General features: G+C 41.2%; 1 protein-coding gene across 1 annotated transcript in view; it reads left to right on the top strand.

The window, feature by feature from the left end:
- Positions 1–24,857, top strand: part of LOC307251920 (transcription factor AP-4-like) — a 47,457-nt gene extending 22,600 nt beyond the window's left edge. Inside the window, exons 5-7 of the mRNA XM_080029377.1 lie at positions 19,953–20,105; positions 20,560–20,718; positions 22,037–24,857. Coding sequence (XP_079885503.1) covers positions 19,953–20,105; positions 20,560–20,718; positions 22,037–22,192 — 468 coding nt within the window. The 3' untranslated portion in view covers positions 22,193–24,857. The remainder of the gene's footprint in view (positions 1–19,952; positions 20,106–20,559; positions 20,719–22,036) is intronic.
- The last annotated feature ends 853 nt before the right edge of the window (positions 24,858–25,710 follow it).

The raw sequence follows: 25,710 nt of genomic DNA, 5'->3' as shown, positions 1-25,710 counted from the left end.
GCTGAAATCTAAACTATCGGATTTGGAAGGGAGAAGTAGGAGACAGAATGTACGTATTGTGGGCTTACCAGAGTCACTTGAGGGCGCACGCCCCACCGCCTTTTTCTCCGAGCTCCACGTCGAGGTTTTTGGTGATCAAGTTCTCCCTTCTCCCCCGGAACTGGACAGAGCTCATCGCACTTTGGCACCCAAACCTGGCCCGGGCGAGAGATCGCGGCCCGTCATCATCTGCTTCCACCGATACCAGATTAAAGACTTGATCATGAGAGAGGCACGTAAACAAGGCGAGCTGGAATACCACGGCCACAAGCTCCGGTTCTACGACAATTACAGCGCGGAGGTCGTGAAGCAGCGGGCTGAATACAGGAGGGCCATGGCTGAGCTCTATCAGCGCAGTCTCCGTCCCTCTCTCCTATTCCCTGCGAAGCTTCGTATTACTCTCCAGAGCGGCGAGAGAAGGTGGTTGCGGTCCGTCTCTGAAGCATCTAACTACATCTCTACATTGGGTGTGAGTCCGTAGTAAATACGATTGCCTGCTGTGAGTATACAAATTTGTACAAATGCTCTTTTCATATCCCCAGCCAAACTCTCAGACTGATGGTACTACACGCATTTTTTCTCCCTTTTTTAAAAATGAGTTACATTTTTGTTGCTTGGCATTTTGACGTATTGTCTAGCTCACTCGCTTTTTTATTTATTTGTATCTCTATTTTAAAATGGCTGGATTAGCGTGTCTGTCCTTTTTTTTTTTTTTTTTTTTTTTTGCCATTTGGACAGCTTGTCTAAAGGCCGAATTCCACCGGCTGCGTCTCCGGTCCTTCTCCGCTCCAGCACGGCAGAAACAAAAATAGAATTAAGAGCAGTCAGTGGGTGAGTTTCCACCACGGCCGCTGCGCCGTCTCTCTGCTCCGCTGCTGCTCCAGCTCTCCGGTGAAATACGCAGTGCTTCTATTTCTGCCGGATGCCTGAGCTCACCGCATCAATTTAGCACAGAACACATCGAGATAGACAGGAACACAAGCGCCGACAAAACAATAAAACCTCCGGTTAATTTTCAAAATAAGACACTCGGTGTTCACTGCAGGTGACATTCTCAAAACAGAGACACATACAAGCATGTCCACTGTTCTTTTACTCGTTCGGATGGGAACAATAACCTTCCGTGCGTTCGTTGTTGTGTAAATACCATATAGGAGAATCATATTATCAAGAGCGATCGCCCGTCACTTTTATTACCGCGGGAACTCCTCATTCTCGCGACTCCAGCTGTTCAGCGGAGCTGGCCGTGCCTGCTTTGAAAACGGAGCCGGTGGGTATTGCCGGACGTGAGCGCACGGAGCAAAACCGTTGGACACCGCACCCGCAGCCAGTGGAATTCCGGGGTAACTCACGCCTTGTTCTTTTTTTGTATTTTGAATCTGCTGGGTGAGCATGGTATTTTTGTTTAGTGTGTTGTCATTTTGACAGTTTCCTGGATTGTTCATAGTGTTACTAGGCTGTTATGGGGTGAAATGTACAGGACCTATGTGGGAAGCTAGCACAGGTCAGGAAGTTAAGGCTTGGAATGTTTGTTGTGAGACTAGTAAGGGTCTTTTGGGGTTTGCTGTTTAGAGCAATATATGGGGTGGGTTCGGGGTGGGATGGGTTGGTGTTAACTGAGGGTTTAACTGATAAGCCATCACCTGCTGTGTTTTCAGTTATTTGTGTTTTCCTTTTTTTGTGTTTTTCTTTCCCTCTGTATTTTGCTACTCTTTTTCTTATCGGAGCAACTCTTTTTATTCTCACTATAACTGAGCTAGATGAAGGGCAATCTTAATTTAATTAGTTGGAATGTCAAGGGGCTAAATCACCAAGTGAAAAGGGGTAAGGTCTTAACCCACCTAAAACGGCTCAGGGCTGGAATAGTTTTCCTTCAAGAAACCCACTTACATGACTCTGGCCATGGGCGATTAAGTAAATGCTGGCCTGGACAATTTTTTCATTCTAATTTCAGGGGTAAGGCTAGGGGCACAGCTAACCTTATTGATAGTAATATTCCGTTTGAGTCCTCAAACATTATATCAGATAAAAATGGACGTTTTATTATTGTCTCTATAAAACTTCACAATAAGTCTGTCATCTTGGCCAACGTCTACGCGCCTAACGTCGATGATGTAGAATTCTTTAAGAGATTTTTTTCTCAACTCCCTGATCTCAATTCCCATTCTCTTATTCTTGGTGGGGATTTTAATTGTTATCTAGATCCAGTCTTAGATTGCTCTTCCCCCAAACCTGCCACTCTTAGCAGATCTGCAGGTTATATCAAATCATTTCTTGCTGATTATAGCCTCTCTGATCCATACAGGTTTTTATACCCCACAGGAAGAGAAAATTCATTCTTTTCACATGTCCACCATACTTACACCCGAATTGATTATTTTTTTGTTGATAATTCATTGATGTCAGACCTAAAGTCATGCAGTTATGAAAGTATTGTGATCTCAGATCACGCTCCTCTGCTCCTTCAACTGGCTTTCTCTGACGTTGAGTATACAAGAAGGCAGTGGAGACTGGATCCATTGTTGCTCACAGATGAGAGTTTTCTTTCACACATCTCTACACATATTAAAACTTTTTTGAGTATAAATAAAACACCAGGGGCCGGTTGCACCAACTGGTCTTAACTAAGCCTGGTCGTAACTGCTAAGTAGGGCTTAGCTAAGACCAGGCTTAAGAATGGACCTAACGCCGGTTGCACCAACGGGACTTACGCCTGGTCTTAACTACGCCCGGTCTTAGCCATGCGCGGCCATGTGAATGTTCCATGGAATGCGCATATCACTGCGTTGCTAGGATACCTCATGACGAGGACTGGACAAGACTGGACATCCAAAATGATGGAGGAAATGAGAAGAGAAATTTCACTTATTCAGAAATAAGAAAACTGATAGAAATAGACCAACAGCGAGAACAAGGCACACTGACTGCAAGCAGTCCAACGAGGCTACTAGTGAGGGGAAAAAAAGCAGCTTGGCGTGTGATTAGGTCTAGGCTACAGACAGCGTTAAAATAGGCCTAAATATTAGGCTTCATATAGCGCTATAACCTATCTACTCGGCCCAGGCACGCAGCATGTCTTCCCGTGACCGGGACAAGATTTTACGTTTATAATGCCCCCTGCTTCCCATGCACAGAAAGACGAGAGCCTTCAGTAAAGCGCTGAGATGCGCACTGATGCGCATTACTAATAGGTTCTCATTAGAAATTCAATCAAAACGTAGGTTTTACAAAATTAATAATAAAAATTGTATTGGAAAACAGAGTTTATGGCCAGTGACGTTGTTTTAACAAAAGCCAAGACATAACTGGTTTATGCGCGCGCAGCACATTGTTTTGTAGGGACTTTTTTCTTGTGCCTATGACTCTCAGCAGCGCTCTCTCTATGACAAAAAATGACCAAAAGTTAGAGGAAAGCCCGTTTGTGGGAGAAGATTGGGTGCACACTTCTACATAGGCTTTTACAGTAGCATAGTATTTATTTTCTATTGTTTTTGTTTTTATAACGGATCGTTGCGCACACAGCCTATGTGACGACGAGCCTCCTCCTGTGATGGAGGAGGCTCGTAATTTTTGTGAAGGCTACATAAACGTGTTGTTAACATAGAGGTCTACCCTTTGTCATGCGGACAAAGCATGGGAATAGAAAACAGTAAACAGTAAAAGCAGTGTCGATCATACTGTAGTCTACAGCGACAGTCGAGAATTACAATCAGATTTTTCATTCTCCCCCTCTCTCTTCCAGCGCACTTGATCCAAGCGCACCGCCACCGTTTATGCCCGTAAAAAGCTAGGTGTACACGGGCCCTTTATTAAAAAGTAACAAAATCACATTGAGACAACTTAAAGTTGGTAAAGTAGGCTATACAGGTGCCTGTCTGCGTGTTGCCTGACAGCCATCACCGTATGCAATTAATGCCACAGCGCATCAAGTTAGGCTACTTCAGTGCATTATGCCAACAGCTGAGTCTTTTAACAAGGGATCCATGCAGAGCTGCAGGTGAAGGGATCGCCTCTCCCGATTAACCAGTTAACTTGATGCGCAATGGCAATAATTAAAAAGGAAGAGCAGGTAGGCAGACACCTGTATGGCGTTTTACCTTGAGAGAGAGAGAGAGAGAGAGAGAGAGAGAATACGTGCGGCACACCATTTCTTTCCGCGAGCATTACTCATATTCTCTCATACCTTTGCTTTTGTTGACACACAACTGGATGGATTTGATGTTTTTGGTATAAAAACAGCTTAGAATTTTGACTTTACGCCTGCCCCTGACCAGGCGTAGGATTTACGCCTAGTCTTAGTGAAAAGAACGCTAAGCCCAGTTGGTGCAACCGGCGTAACTGTTAGGTCGGACTTAGAACGCCAACTTACGACCAGGCGCAGTTAAGACCAGGCTTACGCCCAGTTGGTGCAACCCAGCCCAGATGTGTCCAATGCAACAATTTGGGAAGCCCTGAAAGCCTATTTGAGAGGTGAAATTATATAATTTGCAGCATACAAAAATAACTGTAACAAACTGAAATTGCTGATCAGATTCTGAACATAGACAGACAATATGCTAATTCACCTTCATCTGAACTTTACAAAGAACGTTTAAAACTTCAGACAGAATTCAACCTTCTTTCCTCTCGTCAAGTTGCTGACCAGTTGCTTAGGAGCAGAAGTACTTTTTACGAGCATGGTGACAAGATTGGTAAACTCCTGGCCAATCAACTGCGCGGATTTAGAGCGAAGCAACTCATCCCTGGAATACGGACAGACAGTGGGTGTACAACATCAGATCAGAAATTGATAAACGAAAAGTTCAAAACATTCTATTCAAATTTGTATAGTTCTGATTGTACAGTAGACGTAACGGTGATGGAAACTTTTTCAGTAACCTAAACATGCCTTCCCTTTCTCAAGACCTGAGACATAGCCTTGAGGCACCTATTACTCAGAAGAAAATTATTGCAGCAATAACATCTATGCAATCAGGCAAATCTCCTGGTCCAGACGGGACTTCCATCTGACTTTTTTAAGAAATTTTCAGACAAATTGTCGCCTTTTTTATGTTCAGTATTCTTAGACTCATTTGACTCAGGTAAACTCCCGCCTTCGTTCTATCAGGCCTGTATTTCCCTGTTGTTAAAAAAGAATAAAGATCCTCTAGATCAGCGTTACTCATAGCGGCTCGCCAAGCTTCTATGTGCGGCTCGCATGGCAATAAAAAAATACTGTGATATGATCATGCACAGATATTTCATAAAACCATTAAAAACAAGCAGATCTATAACATCAAACCTGTTAAACTAACGTGGCTGCTCTCATACAAATAAGTAATAAAAGAATAAGTCAACAACGGCATTACAAGGTGGAAATAGGCCTACAGACTAGAAAATAATATATTTAAACTTGCTCAGCCGTACGCTGACTGACAGCGGGGTTGCCAGATTTGCGGTTTTCATGCATTACAAGGGAGAATGTGCTCTTGGATAGATTAGGCTGTGGCGGAAAAAACTAACTCACGGTCAATAAAAATATGTTATGCATACCGTCTATCACAGGCATGCTCACGAACATGGAATATATTAAATCATTTGCAAAAAAATAGATCTCGTTTCATATCGCTAAGTTGGACATTTAAATTGGAGAACACTTAACAACCTGGCAACCACACGCACGGTACCGCAACAATGCTAGCTTGGATGCGATTTCAACATTTCATGCTGGTTACTGGTACATTGATAGATGTCTATTCAGAACCAGTTGGGCACCAGGTGGACAGATGAAAAACTCCACAAACGAGGAAAATGAAGTGTTTTGGCTAAACTGCATATTGTATGTTCACTTTGATCAGGCAGGGTTCCCAATGTCTCTGAATTATTCCAGAAAAATAATAGGCTGCTAAACAGCTCACATAGGACACAGTTGAATTATGGCGCTTTTCCACCGCAAATGTAGCTCGACTCGACTCAACTCGACTCAGTTTAACTTGGTTTGGTAGCAGCACGGGTCGTTTTCCACCGAAAATAGTACCTCCTGAACGTGGGCGGGGTTGTCGTAAGGGGCTGAAAGCCAACTCCGGAGTCAAGTAGCAAAGCAGAAATTACGAGCAGTTGTTGCACTATTAACTGAACCAACCGCCAAAAACACGGATGAGAAATGTTTAAGAAAATACTCCCCTTGTATCTGTTTGCTAAAAGAAGTAGAAGAATATTGCTACGGGCCGTTAAAAGGGAGGGTTTGTGTCCTGATGTGTGACTGCCACACAGCTGTAGGGATGCGTCACGTACATCCCTATGCACGTAAACACGGGCATGATAAAGTTGACTGTTAAGTGCTTGTTTCAGGATACGTGTTTTCAAATGCAAGCCGTGTCTCAGCCTGAATATTTTATTGAGGTAATCAGTGCAGTCCGAGGCTTGTAATGTAATCGCTCGCTATCATGTCTGTCCCAGCTTGCTGCTGTAGGCTATTTAGCCTAGCTGCTATGTCTCCTCTCGTATGTTCAAAGTAACTTCCCCAACAGCCAACACAACTGGGTGAGCTTAGCGAATATATGGAGAGAAAAAAATCGGGTCTGTGATGCAAATCAAATGAAAGCGAGCCAAAGAAGGCTGCACGCGGCGAGACAAAATACACATAAAAGTCCCGGAGAGTTGTTGAGAATCAAGGGGAGAATAATCAACAGAATGAAGCCGGCAGACGGTAGTCTCTGGCCAATCAGCGGCCGGCCGTCTGCCGACGTCACCTTTTAGCTCGACTCAGCTCGCTTGGACCCTAGAGCAAGACGATACTAAAAAAGCAGCCGCTAGCAGGTACCAGGTACCATGAAATTGCGGTGGAAACGCCAAAAATGCGAGTTGAGTCGAGTCGAGTCGAGCTGATACCATGCGGTGGAAAAGCGCCATTAGCCTCTTAATTTTCCTCTCATAGTGCACCAGATTGATGAATTTACCTTTTGAAAGGTAAAAAAAAATTATTCCAGGGGGGTATTATATGAAGACACCCATTTTGATTGATAATATGTCATTCATAAATTTGTTTTAACAAATATTTGAATAAAAAGTAGGATAATAATTTATTCTTCAATAGCTTTGATGTTATGTGACCCAGTGTCTCCAAATTATTCCAGATAATAGTACACAGTCACACAACTCTTAATTTTCCTCCAAATGTGCACCAGATTGATGCATTCTGGGTTAAAAGGTACCAAATTTTCTTCCGGGGGAGCATGCCCCCGGAACCCCCTAAGGACTGGGTTCCCTCAGTTTCACAAAATACTGTGGGAAACACTGGTTCAAGAATTACATATTAATAAGCAGGCATGCTTATGTATGACTGGATTTATAGCTTTTGATACTTTGCGGCAAAAATGGCTCTCCTGCTGACTTTGTCCTGTCAGTGCGGCTCTCCTGAAAAAAATAGTGAATACCACTGCTCTAGATTGTGCATCATACCGACCAATTTCACTATTAAATACAGATGTGAAGATACTTGCTAAAATTCTCGCCCACAGATTGGAGGATGTTCTCCCCTCTATCATATCCCCCGACCAAACTGGGTTTATAAAGGGACGCCAATAATTTTATAATATCCGCCGGCTAATGAACATTTTATATTCCCCCAGAAATATTGAATCAGAATGCCTCGCTTCTATGGATGCTGAAAAAGCATTTGATAGAGTAGAATGGAATTATTTGTTTTTCACCCTTGAAAAATTCGGTTTGGGTCCTGTTTTCACTTATTGGGTTAAATTATTATATGCATGCTCTTCTGCCTCAGTATTAACAAACAGCCGTTACTCAAGTAGTTTTGATCTGCACCGTGGGACCCGGCAGGGTTGTCCTTTGAGCCCGCTCCTTTTTGCTATTGCAATCGAACCACTTGCGATTGCCATTCGCGGTAACAAACAAATTCAGGGGATATGAAGAGGAGGAATTGAACATAAGGTATCAGTATACGCCGATGACTTACTTTTGTTTGTCGCCAAGCCAGCCACCTCTTTACCGGAGGCACTTTCTGTGTTGTAGGTCTTTAGTCAGTTTTCTGGCTATAAACTTAACTTGAGTAAGAGCGAACTCTTTCCGATTAATAAAGAAGCTCTTAAACTTGATTATACAGCTCTCCCACTCAAAGTGGTGACAGATCATCTGAGTTACCTTGGGGTATGTTTTACCAGAAATTTTAAAAATCGAACTTCCTCAAATTATTGGATCAGGCGAAGCAAATATTATCGAAGTGGTCTCCTCTGGCTTTCTCTCTCATAGGTAGAATAAATTCAATTAAAATGACATTACTCCCAAAGTTCCTATATCTATTCCAATGTCTCCCCATCTTTCTCCCCAAATCCTTTTTTCAGGCCCTCGACTCTTTAATGATAAATTATATTTGGAATGGTAAACACCCTCGGTTACGGAAAGCTTTTCTTCAAAGACCCAAACAAACAGGTGGAATGGCCCTCCCTAATTTCCAATACTATTACTGGGCTGCTAATATCCGTTCTTTAGTGTATTGGGTGCATTTTCACCTTGACGACTCAGTCTGGGTAACAATGGAGTCCAGCGCTATTAGCCCATTGTCTCTATCTGCCCTCTTAAGCGCCGCAATTCCACTCTCTTCGGCTATTCCCAACAGTAGTCCCGTGATTAAGCACTCCCTTCGAATTTGGACCCAATTTAGGAAGAATTTTGGAATGCAGAATTTTTCACTTTTCAGCCCAATTGCAGCTAATCATTTGTTTACTCCCTCGATGGTGGATGGTGCATTCAAGATCTGGCATAAAAAAGGCTTAAAATGCATCGGTGATTTATTTATTAATGATCTATTTGCTAGTTTTTCTCAATTGACAAAACATTTTGGTATCGAAAAGACTAATTTTTTCCGATTTCTGCAAATCAGGCATTTTACGCAGAAGTTAATTCCCCAATTCCCTTATAAACCGCCAGCCAATCATGTCGATTTGTTTCTTTCTGTAAACCCCACATTAAAAGGCTCAATTTCTGTGTTTTTCAACCTTATTTCGAAGTTGCATAGCCCCTCATTAGCACCTATAAGAACCCTGTGGGAGCAGGACCTAGGTTCTGCCTTCACAGATCACATGTGGGATTCAGTCCTGGATCGGATACACTCTGCCTCCATGTGCGCCCGACATGTTCTTGTGCAATTTAAAGTAGTACATCGTATCCACATATCTAAAACTAAATTAGCTCGTATGTTCCCCGATGTAGACCCGACCTGTGATAGCTGTAAGAGCGCACCGGCATCACTCTTTCACATGTACTGGTTGTGTCCCACCTTGACTGAGTTCTGGACATCAGTTTTTCAAACAATTTCTGAAGTACTTCAGCATCAAATTGAGCCGAACCCTTTCACTGCAATTTTTGGCATTGCTCCAAATCCAGGCTTGCCTAAAGTGAAGCTGAAGGTACTGGCCTTCACCTCATTACTTGCTCGTAGGGTTATCTTACTCAAGTGGAAAGATCCTGCTCCTCCTTCCCACTCACATTGGATTAGAGACATTATGTCATGTATGAATTTAGAAAAAATATTTATTCTCGGATCCCAGGGATCCGAGAATAAATTTGACAGAATTTGGCGCCCCTTTCTAAATTATCTAAAAAAAACAACAACAACAATAGAAGAGTAGCTACCTCCTCCCCTCTTTTATTTATTTGATTTAATTTTATTTCTTTATGTTTGTTTTTTGTTTTTTGTTTTTTTTTCATATTGATTGTTTATTTTTGTTTCTTGTAGCGTGTATTTCGTTTATGTCATTTATAACATTGTGTATTGTTTTTTGTGCTGATTTTTTGATGCAGGATTGTTTGTAGTTGGGTGTGGGGGTGGGATATGGGCGGGGTGTGTTCGGGGGAAGAAAAAAGGGGAAAAAACTTAATCATTGTACTGTAATTGCTTCACAAATCTTTTGTTGAATAAAAAAACCTTTGAAAGAAGGTCCACGGGTCGGATTTTTAAGTGTTCTTGACAGATTTACCAGTACACCTGCCAATTTATTTGATACGCTACATCATGGGTCTACCTAAAGAGCAGGTTAGGGCAACCAGGACTGAGCAGTGTGGTAATAGAGGAACGTGCGAGAGAAAGAACTACACTGTGTGCACAATTATTACGCAAGTTGTATTTTTGAGGATTCATTTTATTATTGAACAACTACAGTGCTCTCGGTCAATCCAAAATGTTAATGAACCTAAACCTAAATGTTTAAGAAAGTAAAAGTGAGATTTTGCCTTTCTTACGAGAATATATATATATATGCACAATTATTAGGCAACTATTAGTTTGCAGAATTATTCTGCAACTAAATAAAAAAACTGAAATTTTCCCATCTCACTTGTAGGGATGGGAATTGATAAGAATTTAACAATTCTGATTCCGATTCTGCTTATCGATCCGATTCCTTATCGATTCTCTTATCGATTCTCATTGTGTGAGAAAATAAGCACAAATGTGTTTATTTGTATTAACCTGCTTAAATATCTGATCAGAAGTGTGTCTAGTGTGTGCAAAGATTATCAAGAGTACTTTAGGATTAGGAAATTGTCAATTTTCACATTAATTGGTCCGGACAAAAAAAAGTTTGCCTTTTTAAGCCCAAATGCTGTTCCCTAAAATCTAAAAACACAAACTGAAAACAGTCAAGGAAGAGCTTGTGCCTTTTGGAATACTAACTGTGCTCATTTGCATTCAACTTGAAACTAAATTCAACTGACATAAAAAATACAAAGAAGTCTTCTGTAAAGATAAGACCAACTATCAACTTTGGCAAATTAACCATTTGTTTGCAGAAAAAATATCATGTAAGGAAGGATACGAGATATTTAATGTACATGCTGTTCTAATGTGCAGCCAAGGGCGTAGGAACCGGGGGGGGGGGACGTGTCCCCTCCAATATTGGAGACAGGCGCATTTGTCCCCCCCAAAAATTATACCGCAAGGAGAAAAATATTTGATTTTGAAAATGCTTTTATTTTGAAAGCGCAACACAGCTTCTTGTCACCGGCCTCCTAAATGTGTTTGTTTTGCCCCGAACCGAGCCTTTAAGGGAGCGCGCAGGGTTGGGAGTTTAGGCATTCAGGCGGAAGTGCATTCACCGTCGGAGGTGAATGTAACTTACTCGGCGGAAAACAGAAACTAACGGAGGGGAGCGGCTCACTGTAGAGTCCCTTTAGTCGCGCTGTCAGTTTTCCGTCAGGGCTCTGTGTATCCGGGCTCGAGACATACAAACAGATCGCGGAACATTCACTAACGAAACAGTTAGTGGCTGAGCGAAGAATGTGGACTACTGTAGGCTACTGGTGCAAATTCCACAACTCATTACTTGTGTTACAGTTTAGTACAGGGGTGGCCAACCCGGCTCTTTGCCCAGCTTCGTGCGGCTCTCCAGTTCATATCAAATTATGTGATTATAATTATTATTTTTTTTTTTAATACTTTTTTTTTGTGTGGGCCTATGTGTGTGCATGTTCGCAAACGTTTCATGCGGCTCTTACGTTCGTTTTACATGTTGTCTATTATTTCATTTTTTATTTTATTAATGTGTAGGACCTATGTGTATGCCTGTTCGCAAATGTTTAATTGAGGACGCAACATAACGTTCGCAAACGTTTGGTGCGGACGCAACATAAAACTGCCCGCTCAGCTTGGAGGGAGGTTTTCCGTGAGTAAACTATTTGTGTCAAGTTCGCTCCGAAACAGAGTGGGAGAGTTCATATTTTTTGTTGAACGTTATGGCAGGCCATTCTGCCTTATATGCCAGGTGTCATTTGCGCATTTCAAGGCTTCAAATCTTCGGCGCCACTTCAGCTCTCTCCATGCTAAAAGTAAGTCCCACAAAGCAACATGCATAGTAAGAGAAAAACGCTATTGTAAATTGTTATATTTTTGTTTGTGGACTTGGTTGAACTGAGAGTTTGTGTGTGAGGCAGTGCACACAATGTTCATTGTTGAAAATGACTGCCCTGTCGTCTTTAGTACTGTAGGAGTCCAGTTCTATCATTATCACAGGGGCGGCCTTAACGATCTGGGGGCCCGTTTCAAGTCCTAGTGTGGGGCCCCCTGTTTTTTTTTTTTTTTGTTTTTTTTTAATAAATAATGCTTGTGCATGCATGTGCAAGCCCCCCAGTTCAAATGTTATTTTTTATTTTCATTTTATTTTTTCAATTACATTTTTTTCCTGATATGTATCCTAGTTCAGAGATGATATGTATTTTGTTTTCTTTCTTAACTTTTTTTGATAGATAGTTGCCAAGTTCATCACACAAACACTCCAATCCACTGATATGAGATCAGTTTTCAATTTTCAATTACTAAATTAATGGTAGGACTGTGGCCACTAGAACTGGTCTCTGGTCAGCAAAGGTCTTGAAAACAGCATAAGTGTGCTTGTGACATGCGTGCCACCCATGCATGTGTATAGGCGCGTGTCCCAGCAGATTTTTGAAATCTGAATAAAAAAATTAAAGTTTGTAGATAGCGAGTGTAACATGTTCTTAGCAAGGGCAGACTTTCATAAATAAAGGTTTATTTTTTTAGCAAGATATTTGGTCAAAAGCTAGTGGTCATCCGTCCCTCTGTGCAGTTGTTAGGCATCTGTCTGCTAGCAAGTTATGTTGTCTTGCTAATTTTACTATTCATCTGAGCTGAAATAAATATTGACTTTTTCCTTTATTATCTTCGCCAGAATTCACCAGAATGCTTAGATTACATGTTAAAAACACAAAAAAATCTTCTGGGGGGGATGCCCCCAGACCCCCCTTCAGGGGTTTAGTTTTCTGACAAACATTACAATGGATACTAACATGATTTGGGCATTTGGGATTATAAATCATCTTTGAATTGGTTGTACAGCATATCACATGCTATTCATTCAGGGGTGCGATGGCCACCCCACTGTAACTCTGTGGCCCACCTTGGCCACCCCCAGTCAAAATTTCCTGGAATCGCCACTGTGTGTACCCGTGTGTACGATGTGGCTCTTTGCAGTAACACAGTAAAAAATGTGGCTCTTTGTCTCTGACTGGTTGGCCACCCCTGGTTTAGTACAATATGTAGGCCTATTCATTTATATTTGGCTCCTCCACCAGTCCAGGCAGGACAGGATAGTTAAGTTTCAGTTTCGTTTTTCATCTCCGTGTCGGACAGCTGTTCGCTCAGCTGATGGGCTCGAGCCTCACGGAGCAGACAGCGCGAGTCAGTCTAAAGTCAGCGATGATCACTCTCACAAATCAAAACGCTAAATTATAAAATAAAGCTATCTCTTCTTCCCTCTATCTGTCTGTATAGGGCCTATATTTCTCTCTCTACTGCACACTTAGTCACTACCACTAGTTTTAAGGAAGCAGAAGGAGGATTATACCCTCATTTTGCACTTTATTATTTTTAAATATTAGAAGATTGCAGGCAAGTAAAATACCACCAGCCACTACATTCTCAATGATAGAGACGAATAATTACCTTTTTTTCTTACAGTTTAAATCAAATATTTGAACAATACAGGAGAATAAATATTTGAAAGCAATACAGAATGCATGATATTACTGCATTGTATTGTATTCTATTTTTGTCACCAGGAACCTAAATGTTGTCAATTAGCCTACTTTACATATATTTGGTGCATACAAATTCACCAGAATGCAGGAAATTAAGTGTTGAATGCTCACAAATTTATGGGGGAACACCTCCAGACCCCCACATTAAAATGTGTCCCAAACCAAGGTTTAATCTCAACCTACACCCTTGAAATTCATGAATAGTTTTGTTTTATTTGTATCTATAGGCCTTTGTATATTTTTATCACATTATTTTAAATTAAAGTCTTAGGTCCTGCTTATCAATTGCTCATAATAACCAGTAGGCCTACTTCTGTGTTGGACATTACTGAACCTCTTCCCATTTATAGCACCCAATGTCCCTGTCTAGTTCCATGTCCCCAAAAAATCAAATAAAGGAACCCCCCCCCCCCCTGATTTACCGAGTCGTCTCTAGAGGGGTCGGGTGCCTTTTCCACCTTTTTCACCTCTTATGAGTTTGCAGGTCTGGTTTAAGCATTAAGCAAGAACTGTAAATACATTGTGCAAATAATTTTCTGCGTTGTGGCATTTTGTGTAATATTCATTTCTATACAAAAATGTCAAAATCTGTAAGTAAACACAAAAAAAGGCAAAGTTGCAACACCAATAATCCCATCCATCTAAATAGTAATTAGTGCATATTCTCCTCTCAAAGTGCACTAGATCAATGCATTCAAATGTAAAGGGACCCCCCTAGGACGTTCAGGGACCACGCCACCGCTGCTGGAAAAAATCCTGCGGTAAACACTGTTGCATATCATATATACTGATTGTTGTTTGTTTTTTTACATTGGATTTTTTTCTTGTTATTTTACTACTTTTGTCTGGAAAATTCCTTAATATCAGTGTTTCTGCATAAGTGGATTTTCAATTCATAGATATGGTGATATTTCATCAAGTTCTGAGGTGTCTTTGTGAAGGGATTCAACAGGTGTTATGCAAATTATTCTGTATATTTGATCTATTTATTATTTTCAAAGCAAATTTGAAAATGTCATATTTTTGCTTTCCATGGAAGGTGGCAGATGGTTGTTATACCGCTCGCACGCTCAGCGCGCGCTCGCTTGTGTCCCCCCAGGGTTCAACATAACTTTTTTTTCCTACTGGCCCGCCGGGCCAGTGGATCTGAGTTTTACTGGCCCCTTGTATATTTTCACTGGCCCTGCACACACTTTTTTTTTCTTCATAATTTAGTGTCAATAATTATAATACCTGTATTAGAAAAATAAAGAAAGATAACCAGATCTAAAGGGAATATCTATACTGTAACAGTATAGATATTCCCTTTAGATTTGGTTATTTTTATTTTAGTTAATTATATGAAATGTTGATATTGCTCATACACATAATATAAAACCAGGCAAACATATTGAATTAGAAGCCTACAACTGAAAGTATGTTGAAAGAGTCGGCCAGTATTTTAAAGTCCAGTAGTTTGATTTTATGATTTTTGATTGTTTTTATTCTTGAATTTGGGCAGTTTAATGAATAGTTCACCTGCAGAAGTCATGTTCAAACATAAAAAAAAAATAAGAGATGAAGGTCTGATCATTCTTTGTGGTGTGGTAGGCTGTTTTTTACTTTCTCTATATGCATTAGGGATGTGAATGTGTCGACCGAATGACCGGTTTTCCACTTGCGCTCAAGTTGACTTTAAAAATAGAATAGAAATACGAAAATCAGGGGGTTATGCCGTTTTTTTAATGGGATATTTCACCGTGTATGTGAGTTCACGTCTGGTCGTGAGCGCGCTGCAGGAGTGTCACTTCTCCATGAAGTGTCAGCTTCACATAAGAGTCCGGTGTGGGACCATTTTTTCAAACTATTGATAAAAAACAATGCAGTGCAAAATATGCAGCATAAGTTAAACGCTCGTCTGAGACTATGACGTTAAATCACATTAGAAACACACAATGCGTTCGTCCGATCACAGCAGCGTTTCACCGTGTGATCTCGCCAGCGAGTGAGCCGCCGCGCAGATGAACTGTGGTTTGTGGCTAAAATAATAACCGGGGATATTCTCCCCGTTAGCGATTTCAATGGGAAAGACTTCCGCGATTTGATTGAATGTCTCGAGCCTGAAAACACAGTGCCAAACTGCGCGACTATAGGAACTGTACAGTGAGCGGAGTCCCTCCGTTCTTTTCTGTCTACAACCGACACAATCACCGGAGACGCATTCACAGCGTTTAAATAACGCCTCTCATTTGTATTACCATTGGGGCTTGTATGCAAATACTGTAACATTACGGTGGCAGATAAAGGAAAAGCGCAGTTATCACTTTCTGCACCTCAACCTCTGCTGTGGGAAGAAAGAAAGGGGGCAAAGCAAGTCGATTGATTTGTCGACTCGCAGGCGGACGGTAGGCAGCTCTGCCAACGGAGCGAGAGTGCACCCGCTTCTTGCTCCACCTGTCAAAACGCCCACGCATCGGTTGTCCATTAAAAAATATATTTAATATTAGGTTTATTATATTGAGTCTTAAATAAACACTGCTTTCATTACGACTCTCAACGCGCATTTCAATGAACCATGATAGTCTACAAAAAAGGTAGTCTACAAAAAGATACTGAACTGTGATTGGCCAGTCACTGGCCCGGGCGGGACAGTGAATGGCCAATCAACTTGCCCTGCATATGATTTTACTGGCCCCGGGCCATCGGGCTATACGTTATGTCGAACCCTGCCCCCCAATGTTAAACTCGTTCCTACACCCCTGTGTGCAGCGCGCTGTTTATTATTAATATAACGGCCCGTCATCAGACACATTTGCACATCGGTCGCTCCTCAAGTAATCCAAGTCTTTTTTTTTTGTATGGGCAGAGATCGTTATTTTAAGTGTGTAGTTACAAAGTGTCATGTTTAACTTTAGTGTAGGGTTCGTCTCAACCACCGTGCGTAAAGGGTGCATTAGAACAGCTGACGGGAGGAAAAAGAAAAAGGCTCTCGCCTCTTTATCTCTCTTCCTTTTTTATAAGCCCGCCCGCTGTTTATTATTAATATAACGGCCCGTCATCAGACACATGTGCCGGATGGTTTTCGCACATCGATCGCTCCATCAAGTTATCCAAGTCAGTGCTTTTTGTATGGGCAGAGATCGTTATTTTAAGTGTGTCTTTATGAAGTTTATTGTTAAACTTAAAGCGGCAACGAGTAACATTTAAATATCTTTTAAACAGCCTCATGTTTCCTCTCATAATCATAAATTACCTTTAACAGCAAACGAGACCATCAGTGCAAAGAAATACGTTTTTATATAGTTTTTATTACTGCATTTGATCTGGTCGTACACCCAGTCCGATTTTCGGTTCACGCGTGCATGCTCTATGGTCACATATCCGCATTGGTCGCAGATTTCAGTGTGGCGCAGCAACGTGAATTGAGAAGCCTATGGCTCCAGGTGAGGGAAGGGAAGCGGGAGCCTTGTTTGAGACAGTTGTTTGTAGTCATAATGACTGATAACGGGGCTGAACCATCAAAGAAAAAAAAGAAAATGCAATGAAGAAAAGCTAAAAGGGAGAGTGATAGGCGGGCGGGAGGGCGTTGCCAAGCAACGTATACACAATTTCACGGAGCGAACCTAGACTGCAGTGTTTACTCCTAAATGAATGAGCGGTAGCCTACTAAAACACAGTTTACTTTGCCTCACCAGCATCATCAGATGACCATTATTCATCTGAAATAGTCATTATTTACAACAACATAAACACATTACCTCATCGTGATCCATAGACTACTAACTAACTGCCATCTCACGGACACGGACTCGTTCAGCTACGTGAGAGGTGACAATGCATCAACTCATTGCAATCAGGTGTGTTTAGCACTTACTGGCATTAGTTGATGCTGTGTCACTAACCACTCTCTGGAAGCCGAAAAGAGTCCGGTGCCCTCACACTTTCAACACACGGACACGCACCATATTGCTTCCTGATTATTTGAATCTTGCTCTCCCCGCACGAGCTAGAAAACAGCTGGCGTCGTAAAAATACTACCGCTTTTGTTCAAAGGTGTCGCCAACGTGCCGACTTACTCGTAGTAGCTTTAAGTGTAGACTATTGTTTCCTTATCACCGCCGAGTTCCGCTGTTTGTTGTTTTGGGTTTGTCTCCACCCGCCGTGCGTAAAGGCAGCATTATAACAGCTGACGGAAGGAAAAAGAAACAAACCAGCTGACGAACGTGAGTAAACACTGCGGGGCTTAAGGCAGCGGTCAAGAAAACCTTTTTGCTTTGCTTTATGCTGCTCTCACCTTTTTATCTCTCTCCCTCTTTTATTAGCCCACACATATGCCTACACACACGTTAATTCTCACACATTGTATGTACAAGTCCAATGGGCAATTCTGGTATCGACTAGACAGGCAGCGGACATTTAAACGTTTAACCGTCAGGATCGCCGTCTGCTCGCTTGCGCTTGTGCTTGTGCCCGTGTCATTTGACGAAATGGAAACTTTACAATTGTTGCAAGTGGCCTTATTGTCGTCTTTTCAAGTGAAAAACAACCAACATTTAGAGAGATTCTGTTTCAACGCCATGTTTGCTGCGTTCTGAACCAAAACAAAGCAGCGCGAGTGTCAAGTCATGACACATTTGCAACAAGCGGAACCGATAAGCGGAATCGTTAAGCAGGCATGTTAACGATTCCAGGGAATTGGTTGACTCGGCACCGGTTCTGAAGAGGAACCGGGTCTCGATTCCCATCCCTACTCACTTGTTTATTTTCATCTGTTAAAGTGGGAATAATAAAACAACTCAAAATTTACAAATAAAAATTTCCGAGATGTCAACAACAACAAAAATCAGTGACCAATATAGCCACCCTTCTTTTCAATAACTGTCACAATTCCATTCATGGAGTCTGTCAGTTTCTTGATCTGTTGACGATCAACTTTTTGTGCAGCAGCAACCACAGCCTCCCAGACACTGTTCCGAGAGGTGTACTGATTTCCTTCACTGTAAATATCCCGTTTAAGCAGGGCCCACAGGTTCTCAATAGGGTTTAAGTCAGGTGAGGAAGGGGGCCATGTCATTATTTTTTCATCCTTAAGGCCTTTACTGGCTAGCCATGCAGTTGAGTACTTTGATGCATGTGATGGAGCATTGTCCTGCATAAAAATCATAGTCTTCTTGAAAGATGCAGACTTTTTCCTGTACCACTGCTTGAAGAAAGTATCTTCTAGAAACTGGCAGTAGGTTTGGGAGTTGATTTTGAGGCCATCTTCAACCCGAAAAGGTCCAACTAGCTCATCTTTATTAATACCAGCCCATACCAGTACCCCACCTCCACCTTGCTGGCGTCGGAGTCGAAGTGGAGCTCTGTGTCCGTTACTGATCCAGCCACGGGCCAGTCCATCAAGAGTCACTCTCATCTCATCAGTCCATAAAACCTTTGAAAAATCTGTCTTCAGATACTTCTTGGCCCAGTCTTGACATTTCAACTTGTGTGTTTTGTTCAGTGGTGGTCGGGTTTCAGCCTTCCTTACCTTGGCCATGTCTCTAAGCACTGAACACCTTGTACTTCTGAGCACTCCAGGTAGGTTGCAGTTCTGGAATATGGCAGAACTGGAGGATAATGGGTTCCTGGTAGCTTCACGTTTGATTCTTCTCAAATCTTTGGCAGTTAATTTGCGTCTTTTTTTTCTCAATACGTTTCTTGCGACCTTGTTGGCTATTTGCAGCAAAACGTTTGATGGTTCTGTGGTCACGCCCCAATATCTTAGCAATTTCAAGAGTGCTGCATCCCTCTAAAAGACTTTTGCCTGAGGAAGAGAAGCTGCCTAATAATTATGCATACCTTGATATAGAGTGTTGATCTCCTTAGGCCACACCCTCACTCATTACACAAATACACATCACCTGGTATGCTTAAATCCAATACGCACTTAGGTTTATACAGCTTGAAGTTGGGAAATATGCATAAAAATTATGATATGGCCAAAATCCTCACTTGCCTAATAATTGTGCACACGGTGTACTAAGCGAACAGTAAGGGAGATGCAGGCTTGATATATTTCTAAAGAGTAAATTGTTTGTCACTTGTTAACATTATAATTCATTACTTTAATATTCGAGTATAGATCATTATTGTGATGTTAGTTTTATTTGATAACTACATCGAGGCAATCATTTAGAGGCTGTGGATGTGTTTTGAGCTAAAGGGCTAAATGAGCAGCTACTGCCATCTGTGTATGAGTGTGTGTGTGTGTGTGTGTGTATGAATGGGTGAATTTGGTAAGAATTGAAAAGCGCTTAGGGGCTGAGAAAATAGGCTAAGAACCGCTATATAAGTCCATTTACCATTTTATTGTAACAAAGCCATCCCCGTGTGCTTGTGTCCAGATCCGGTCTCTGGACAGCCAGATGCACCCAGAGCGTCTGAAGGTCATCACCCAGCAGGTGGAGGAGGAGCAGGAGTTCTTCCAGAGCCAGACGCTGCTACGGCTCAAACAGATCCACGCTGCTGCCGCCGACAGAAACACACACAGTCCACAGGTGAGAAACTACACACACCTGTCTCACCATATTGATAATTATGCCTACCTTGCCTGCCTCTTTTCAGATGCTCACTATCATGCCACCAACTCCCCAAATGATGTAGTGAATAGGATTTTGTGAGACCGCATGTGACACCTGACCCCACCCATCCCACACCGGACTATTCCAAACCTTATTTAGAATTTTTTCTGTATTTTGTTTTCTTACTTTCCTTTTCTATATGTATGTTTTTTTCTATGGTGTAAAGTGTCTTTGAGAGACCTCCAAAAAAGCGCTATATAAATTCTATCAATTATTATTATTATTATTATTATTATTATTATTATTATTATTATTAAATTGAGTTTGCACACTGCAATTTGTCCGAAGTGGCTTCTCACATGAATATACCCAGTCTGTGATGTAATTGTAATACAGAAAAACCAAGTCATTAATTGTGTCTGTCCCTTAGGTGCTGGCTCCCCCTACTCCCCCCGCCCCTACCCACCACCCCACAGTCATCGTCCCGGCCCCAACACTAACCCAGCACGTCACCGTGGTGACCATGAGCCCGTCTGTCCACTCCAGCACCGTGTCCACGTCCAGACAGAACCTGGACACTATTGTGCAGGTAGGAGCACGTTTTTTTGCATATAAAAACCACTGTTTTATGCCAGCTCTAAGATCCTTATCATAGTCTTTTTTATTTCATAGTAAAATAGTTAGCCTCATAGCATCATTGCCTAAATCATATTTCCTCTACTCTACATCTACTTTACCCTCCTCTATAACCGTTAAAATGTGACTTAGGCAATTATGCTATTAGGCTAACAAAAAGTAGATGTAGGGTAAAGATGATGTAGAGTAAATATGATTTAGGCAATTATGCTATGAGCAGGGCTGTACGCTTATTTTTTTAGGTGGTAGCACTGGTGCTAGCAAGCCAAAAAAATCAGTAGCACAAAAATAAATTTGGTAGCACAGAAAGTATGTTCGAAAACTTGCATAACCTTAACCCTTGCATTTCGCTCTAATTACCCTTGAGGCTGTCATCTTGGTCTAATTTGAGATTCACAATTAATATTATATCCTAGTGTGTGCAGTAATAATTGTAGAAAAATGAATAGGGGTGCACTGATTGCACTTTAGACAAAAGAATCTAACCTGCCAATTGCAATTTTTTGCTGATTCAGAATTATTTCTCCCCATAAGAATATAAAAATAATATCTGTATCTATATATTTTTTTGTATATATAATTATTATATTAATAATAATAACAAAAATAGAAAATGTCCTTCTGTTAATTAAAACCAAACTTTAAAACATTAAACATAGCTTGTTAAATGAATAAGTATACATATTGGTAACATTTAGGATAAATTAAATTGGTTGTTGTGAATGTGCTGAGAGTAGTTCTTCAGTGGCTTATTTCAAACTCTCTGCAGCTGAATGAGTTGGCTTTGTAGCTAGAGCACTGCAAGCTGAAGCGCTAACTTCCTGTTTTTACCGGCTTCAGAATAAAAGTCAACTCACGTTTGGCTAGTAACAGGCTTTTAATGTGAAGGCGCACAGGAAATGTTCTGCTTGCACACGCGCTAACTTAACTGCGGTAATGTAAAGAGCCGTCTCCTTCCGGTTATATCGCCGCACAAGCACAGATCCAGAGCGCACATCTTTCACCAGCCAAAGACTACATTTACCCGCATTTGGAGATAGTTATTGAAGAGCCCTCTAAGCAGTGTTGTGCATCTGCTCATTAGCACTAGTGCGAGTGGACTTGTATTCATCATCGCACGTGATCAATTCCAGTAGCAAATGCGATCAAAACTGTCGTACTGTACAGCCCTGCTATGAGGCTAACTAAATATAAGTTTTCACCCACCAATGGTCTTATCAATGTAATATTGGCAGCTATATTCAGGTTGTTTTTCTCCGCTCGTCTCTCAGGCGATCCAGCACATCGAACGCACTCAGGAGAGGAGAGCCAGCGCCGAAGAGGAGCAGAGGAGAGCGGTCATCGTTAGCCCCGCCCACGTGGCTATGGACACCGCCTGCTCGGACACAGACACCGACACAGAGGGAGAGGACTGCTCCATGAACTGATCCACCCCCACAACTCACACACACACATGAACTGATCCACCCCCTCAACTCACACACACAAACACCTACAATACCTACTCACTGTAAGATTCCCTCCAGGAGCTTGACTACTTAAAAAAAACAAAAAATCAAATATTTTCTGGCATTATCCAAACTCTTAAATCCAGTGCTTAAGCTCTGTGTCGGTCTCGTACTGTAAAAAATCTCCTGCAGATTGGAAACATAGGATGGTCAGCGTGCAGAGGAGGTGGGAATCCTAGTCTAGTTTTTCAATGTCAGAGCCGGTCTGTGGCTTCTTGAAGAACTTTGAGGGTCTCCTCGTGTAAAAAAGCTCGGGGGCATCAGTCCGTCCTAAATGTGTGTTTTATGTGTGCTACATACAGTCGCAGTATCACAGTTACCTGTCGTCACTGGCACGCCGACAGTATTATTCGTGCTATAAATTTATGGCGTCAGTACAATAAGGTTGAATGTAAAAATCACAATAAGCAAACAGCTCTTATTCTGAAAATGGACAAGAACTTCAAGTTATTTCCCCCCCGTCTTAATTTTTATTTTATTTTATTTTTCCTAGTTGGCTTGCTGATATTTTAGTGCCAGTGGTCACCGAACCCAACTTATACTACAACACAAGGCATTTCAAAATAAGAAAGTTTTATGGAAGAGTTCAGATTTAATTGCAAAGCTAATTTGAAAATAGATGTCTGATTTACTTGAAACAAAGTTTGTGTTTTTTGATATCTAAGTAAGCCCTTAAAAAAATAAGCTGTTGAACAATTTACATTGATCGCTTTGTTTCGTTTTTTTTTTTTTTTCTGTCAGCGTTACTGAATGTTGAAGGTGAACATTTTGTTATATTGAGATTAACAACTTAAAAATGGATTTTTTTTTTTTACAGTAAACCGGAAGCCTGGAGATAAACTTAACAAAAGTCTGATTACATTTTGAGCCAAACAATGTAGAGCCCATCATTCATTAATAGAACCAGTGGTTGTCAAACCCCTAACTTAAAAAAAAGAACCATAATTGGTTCATTGCCAGAACATAAATCCCCTTTTAAAAATGGAAATTGTGGCAGATTCGAAAAACCTGAAAAAAGGATGAACATGATTGACATGATCAGTTTGCACAAGGGCTTCCGGTTTACCTCCAAATACTTCCAGTCTATCTTCTTGTTTGGTTGATTTCAGTGACTATGCACTAGAGTGTTTTTGGTATTTATGCAATCCATCTTCAGTACATTTTGTAGTTGTCATTTATACCTGAGGTGAAGTTATCTATGCACCGTTGATAGGTGTGTCCCTTACACCTACAGTATACGTATGAAACTCGACATGCTTTTATCGAAGAATGTAGTCTCTACTTTGCAAGGTGCTCTTTGTTAACCTGTTGTGTGCTGACCAGCAGTGAGCCTGAACCCATCATGTAACATCACACTTAATCGCGTTTTTGTTTCTAAAAATCTTTTGGGAAATGATGTGTCTCATATCCACATCTTGAAATTTGCTAGGGGGGAGCAGGAAGGTGTTGTGTCTGGTTACAAATGACAACACATTTTAGTGTTGTCTCAATGAGATATTTTCTCATATTAATGGAAAAGAATCCTTCAGAAAAAAAAACTGCCCCATCCCCAGTTTACTAGAATGAACGCCCAAAAGGCATCATTTTGGAAAATAAACTGCGGATCCACAGCTTTAGTTGGAAAAACTTAAGCCGGCACTGATAGATGTACGTTTTCGGTGCATCTAATGCCACAAAAAAGTGCAGAACTCTAATGAAAAAGCACTGAACTGAATTTCAGATCTCTTTCCTTTAATCCCCACCCCTCTGAAAAATGCAGCAAGTTCTGCAGGTCTGTCCCCCTCATGTTGCGTTTGCTTATGTTTCTCTCTGGACTTTGACTGGAAATCCCTGCTCGGAGCCTCCGTCCTGTCATACTCCATTTGATACGCTGAGTTGATGCTGTAAACATTCCTTTTTATTTGTTTTTTGTATCTGTCCTTTGATCTATTCAATGTTCTGTTGCCAATTGAGTGCATGTTACTAATCCCTGTTTTCTCTTGTCTAAAGGGCGCTTTTCTTTTGACCATTTTGTCTATTTCTTAATTTTTTTCTATTAACACATGACATAGATTCAGTGTGAAACTGTCTTGTGTAAGATGCGTGGACACTATTAACTCACTGACATCATTTTTTATTTCTGGTTAGACTAGCATTTTTAATACCAAGCATGGGGGGGAAATTCTCATAGTGTGTGAAACGTTGTTAAAGGTTTGTTTTGCTGATAAATGCGTAGCCACTTAAGGTTTGTTATTGGTCAGTTTAATACTTTCCCCCCAAATGTTTCTGTACATTATGTTGCAGCACTGCTGTCCTTTGGTGGAATTTGAGATATAGATATGAAGCACTTGCTGTTCTGTACTGCCTGAATCAATGACGAGGAAGATTTTTATTTTTATTATTGTTTGTCATTTTTTTTTAACTCTTTTGCTGCGACTCAACAGCTGTTTATTCTGCTTTTCTGTCTTTCTTGTTCCGTTTTCTATTTTTGTTGACAAGCATTTTTTTTTATATACTTTTGTGATTTTTGTTTTTATTTTATTTTTTCCCATCAGTCCAGGTCGATGAGAAGCTGTTATATTTTGTTTATAAAAACTTGGGTAAACAGGCCTTTGTAAAGCTGAAAAAAAATAAAAATTTGTACTTTTTTTATTACATCCCTAAGCTTCCTTGCTCACTTCAATTATGCATGCTATGAATCCATTTGTCCACCAGGTGTTGACATTGTGCGACACTCATTTGGCATTAGCAGAGTCATTTGTCCAGCTGCCCTGTAGCCAACATTTATGATAAACACAGGTGGCACACGGTCCCCATCTTATTCTCTTTATAGTAGTAACAAAGTTACCGTAATACTTCAGCTGTGGGAAATGTGCACAAATAAATACCTATTTATCACCAGAACATTGGTGTTAAAAGGACGAGGGCACCACTGGACGGTGTTGATAATCAGAAGTTAAAGCCCTACTTCACCGCTAGAAATATGAAGATTTATTGAACTCTGACATCCTATCTAGTATAAATGTGCAAACATTTTAGAAATTGGTTCATCCTAGCCTGAGAAAAGGCAAAAAGAGTGTTTTATGGTCTCACTGTCTAACCCTTCATTTTCCCATGTGTGACATCACACATGGTAAAATGTAGGGTTAGGATTAACAGGACAGCTGGGTCAAGGGAAGACTGAGGGAAGAAAAACCTCATTATATTATAATAGTGATTTTATAATGATAGAATGCCGGTTCCGTATGGGTGAAGTATTCCTTTAAAGTTGCACCGATCGGCCACTTTTACTCAGTTTGGTGATAACACTGCGAGACTACAACACGGCCAGCCTGCCTCTTCCTGCTTCTTTCTGCTCTCAACATGCCTGATGGGCCCGCGCAGCTGTTCTGACACACAATGGCTGATCTGGGTGCAGTTGCTGTCGCCTCCTCATGGCTGGCGTGCCCTCTGACCTT

This window comes from Ammodytes marinus, assembly GCF_949987685.1.
Source record: "Ammodytes marinus genome assembly, chromosome: 6".
In the NCBI taxonomy this organism is placed as follows: Eukaryota; Metazoa; Chordata; class Actinopteri; order Uranoscopiformes; family Ammodytidae; genus Ammodytes; species Ammodytes marinus.
This window is presented reverse-complemented; position numbering and strand designations above follow the sequence as displayed.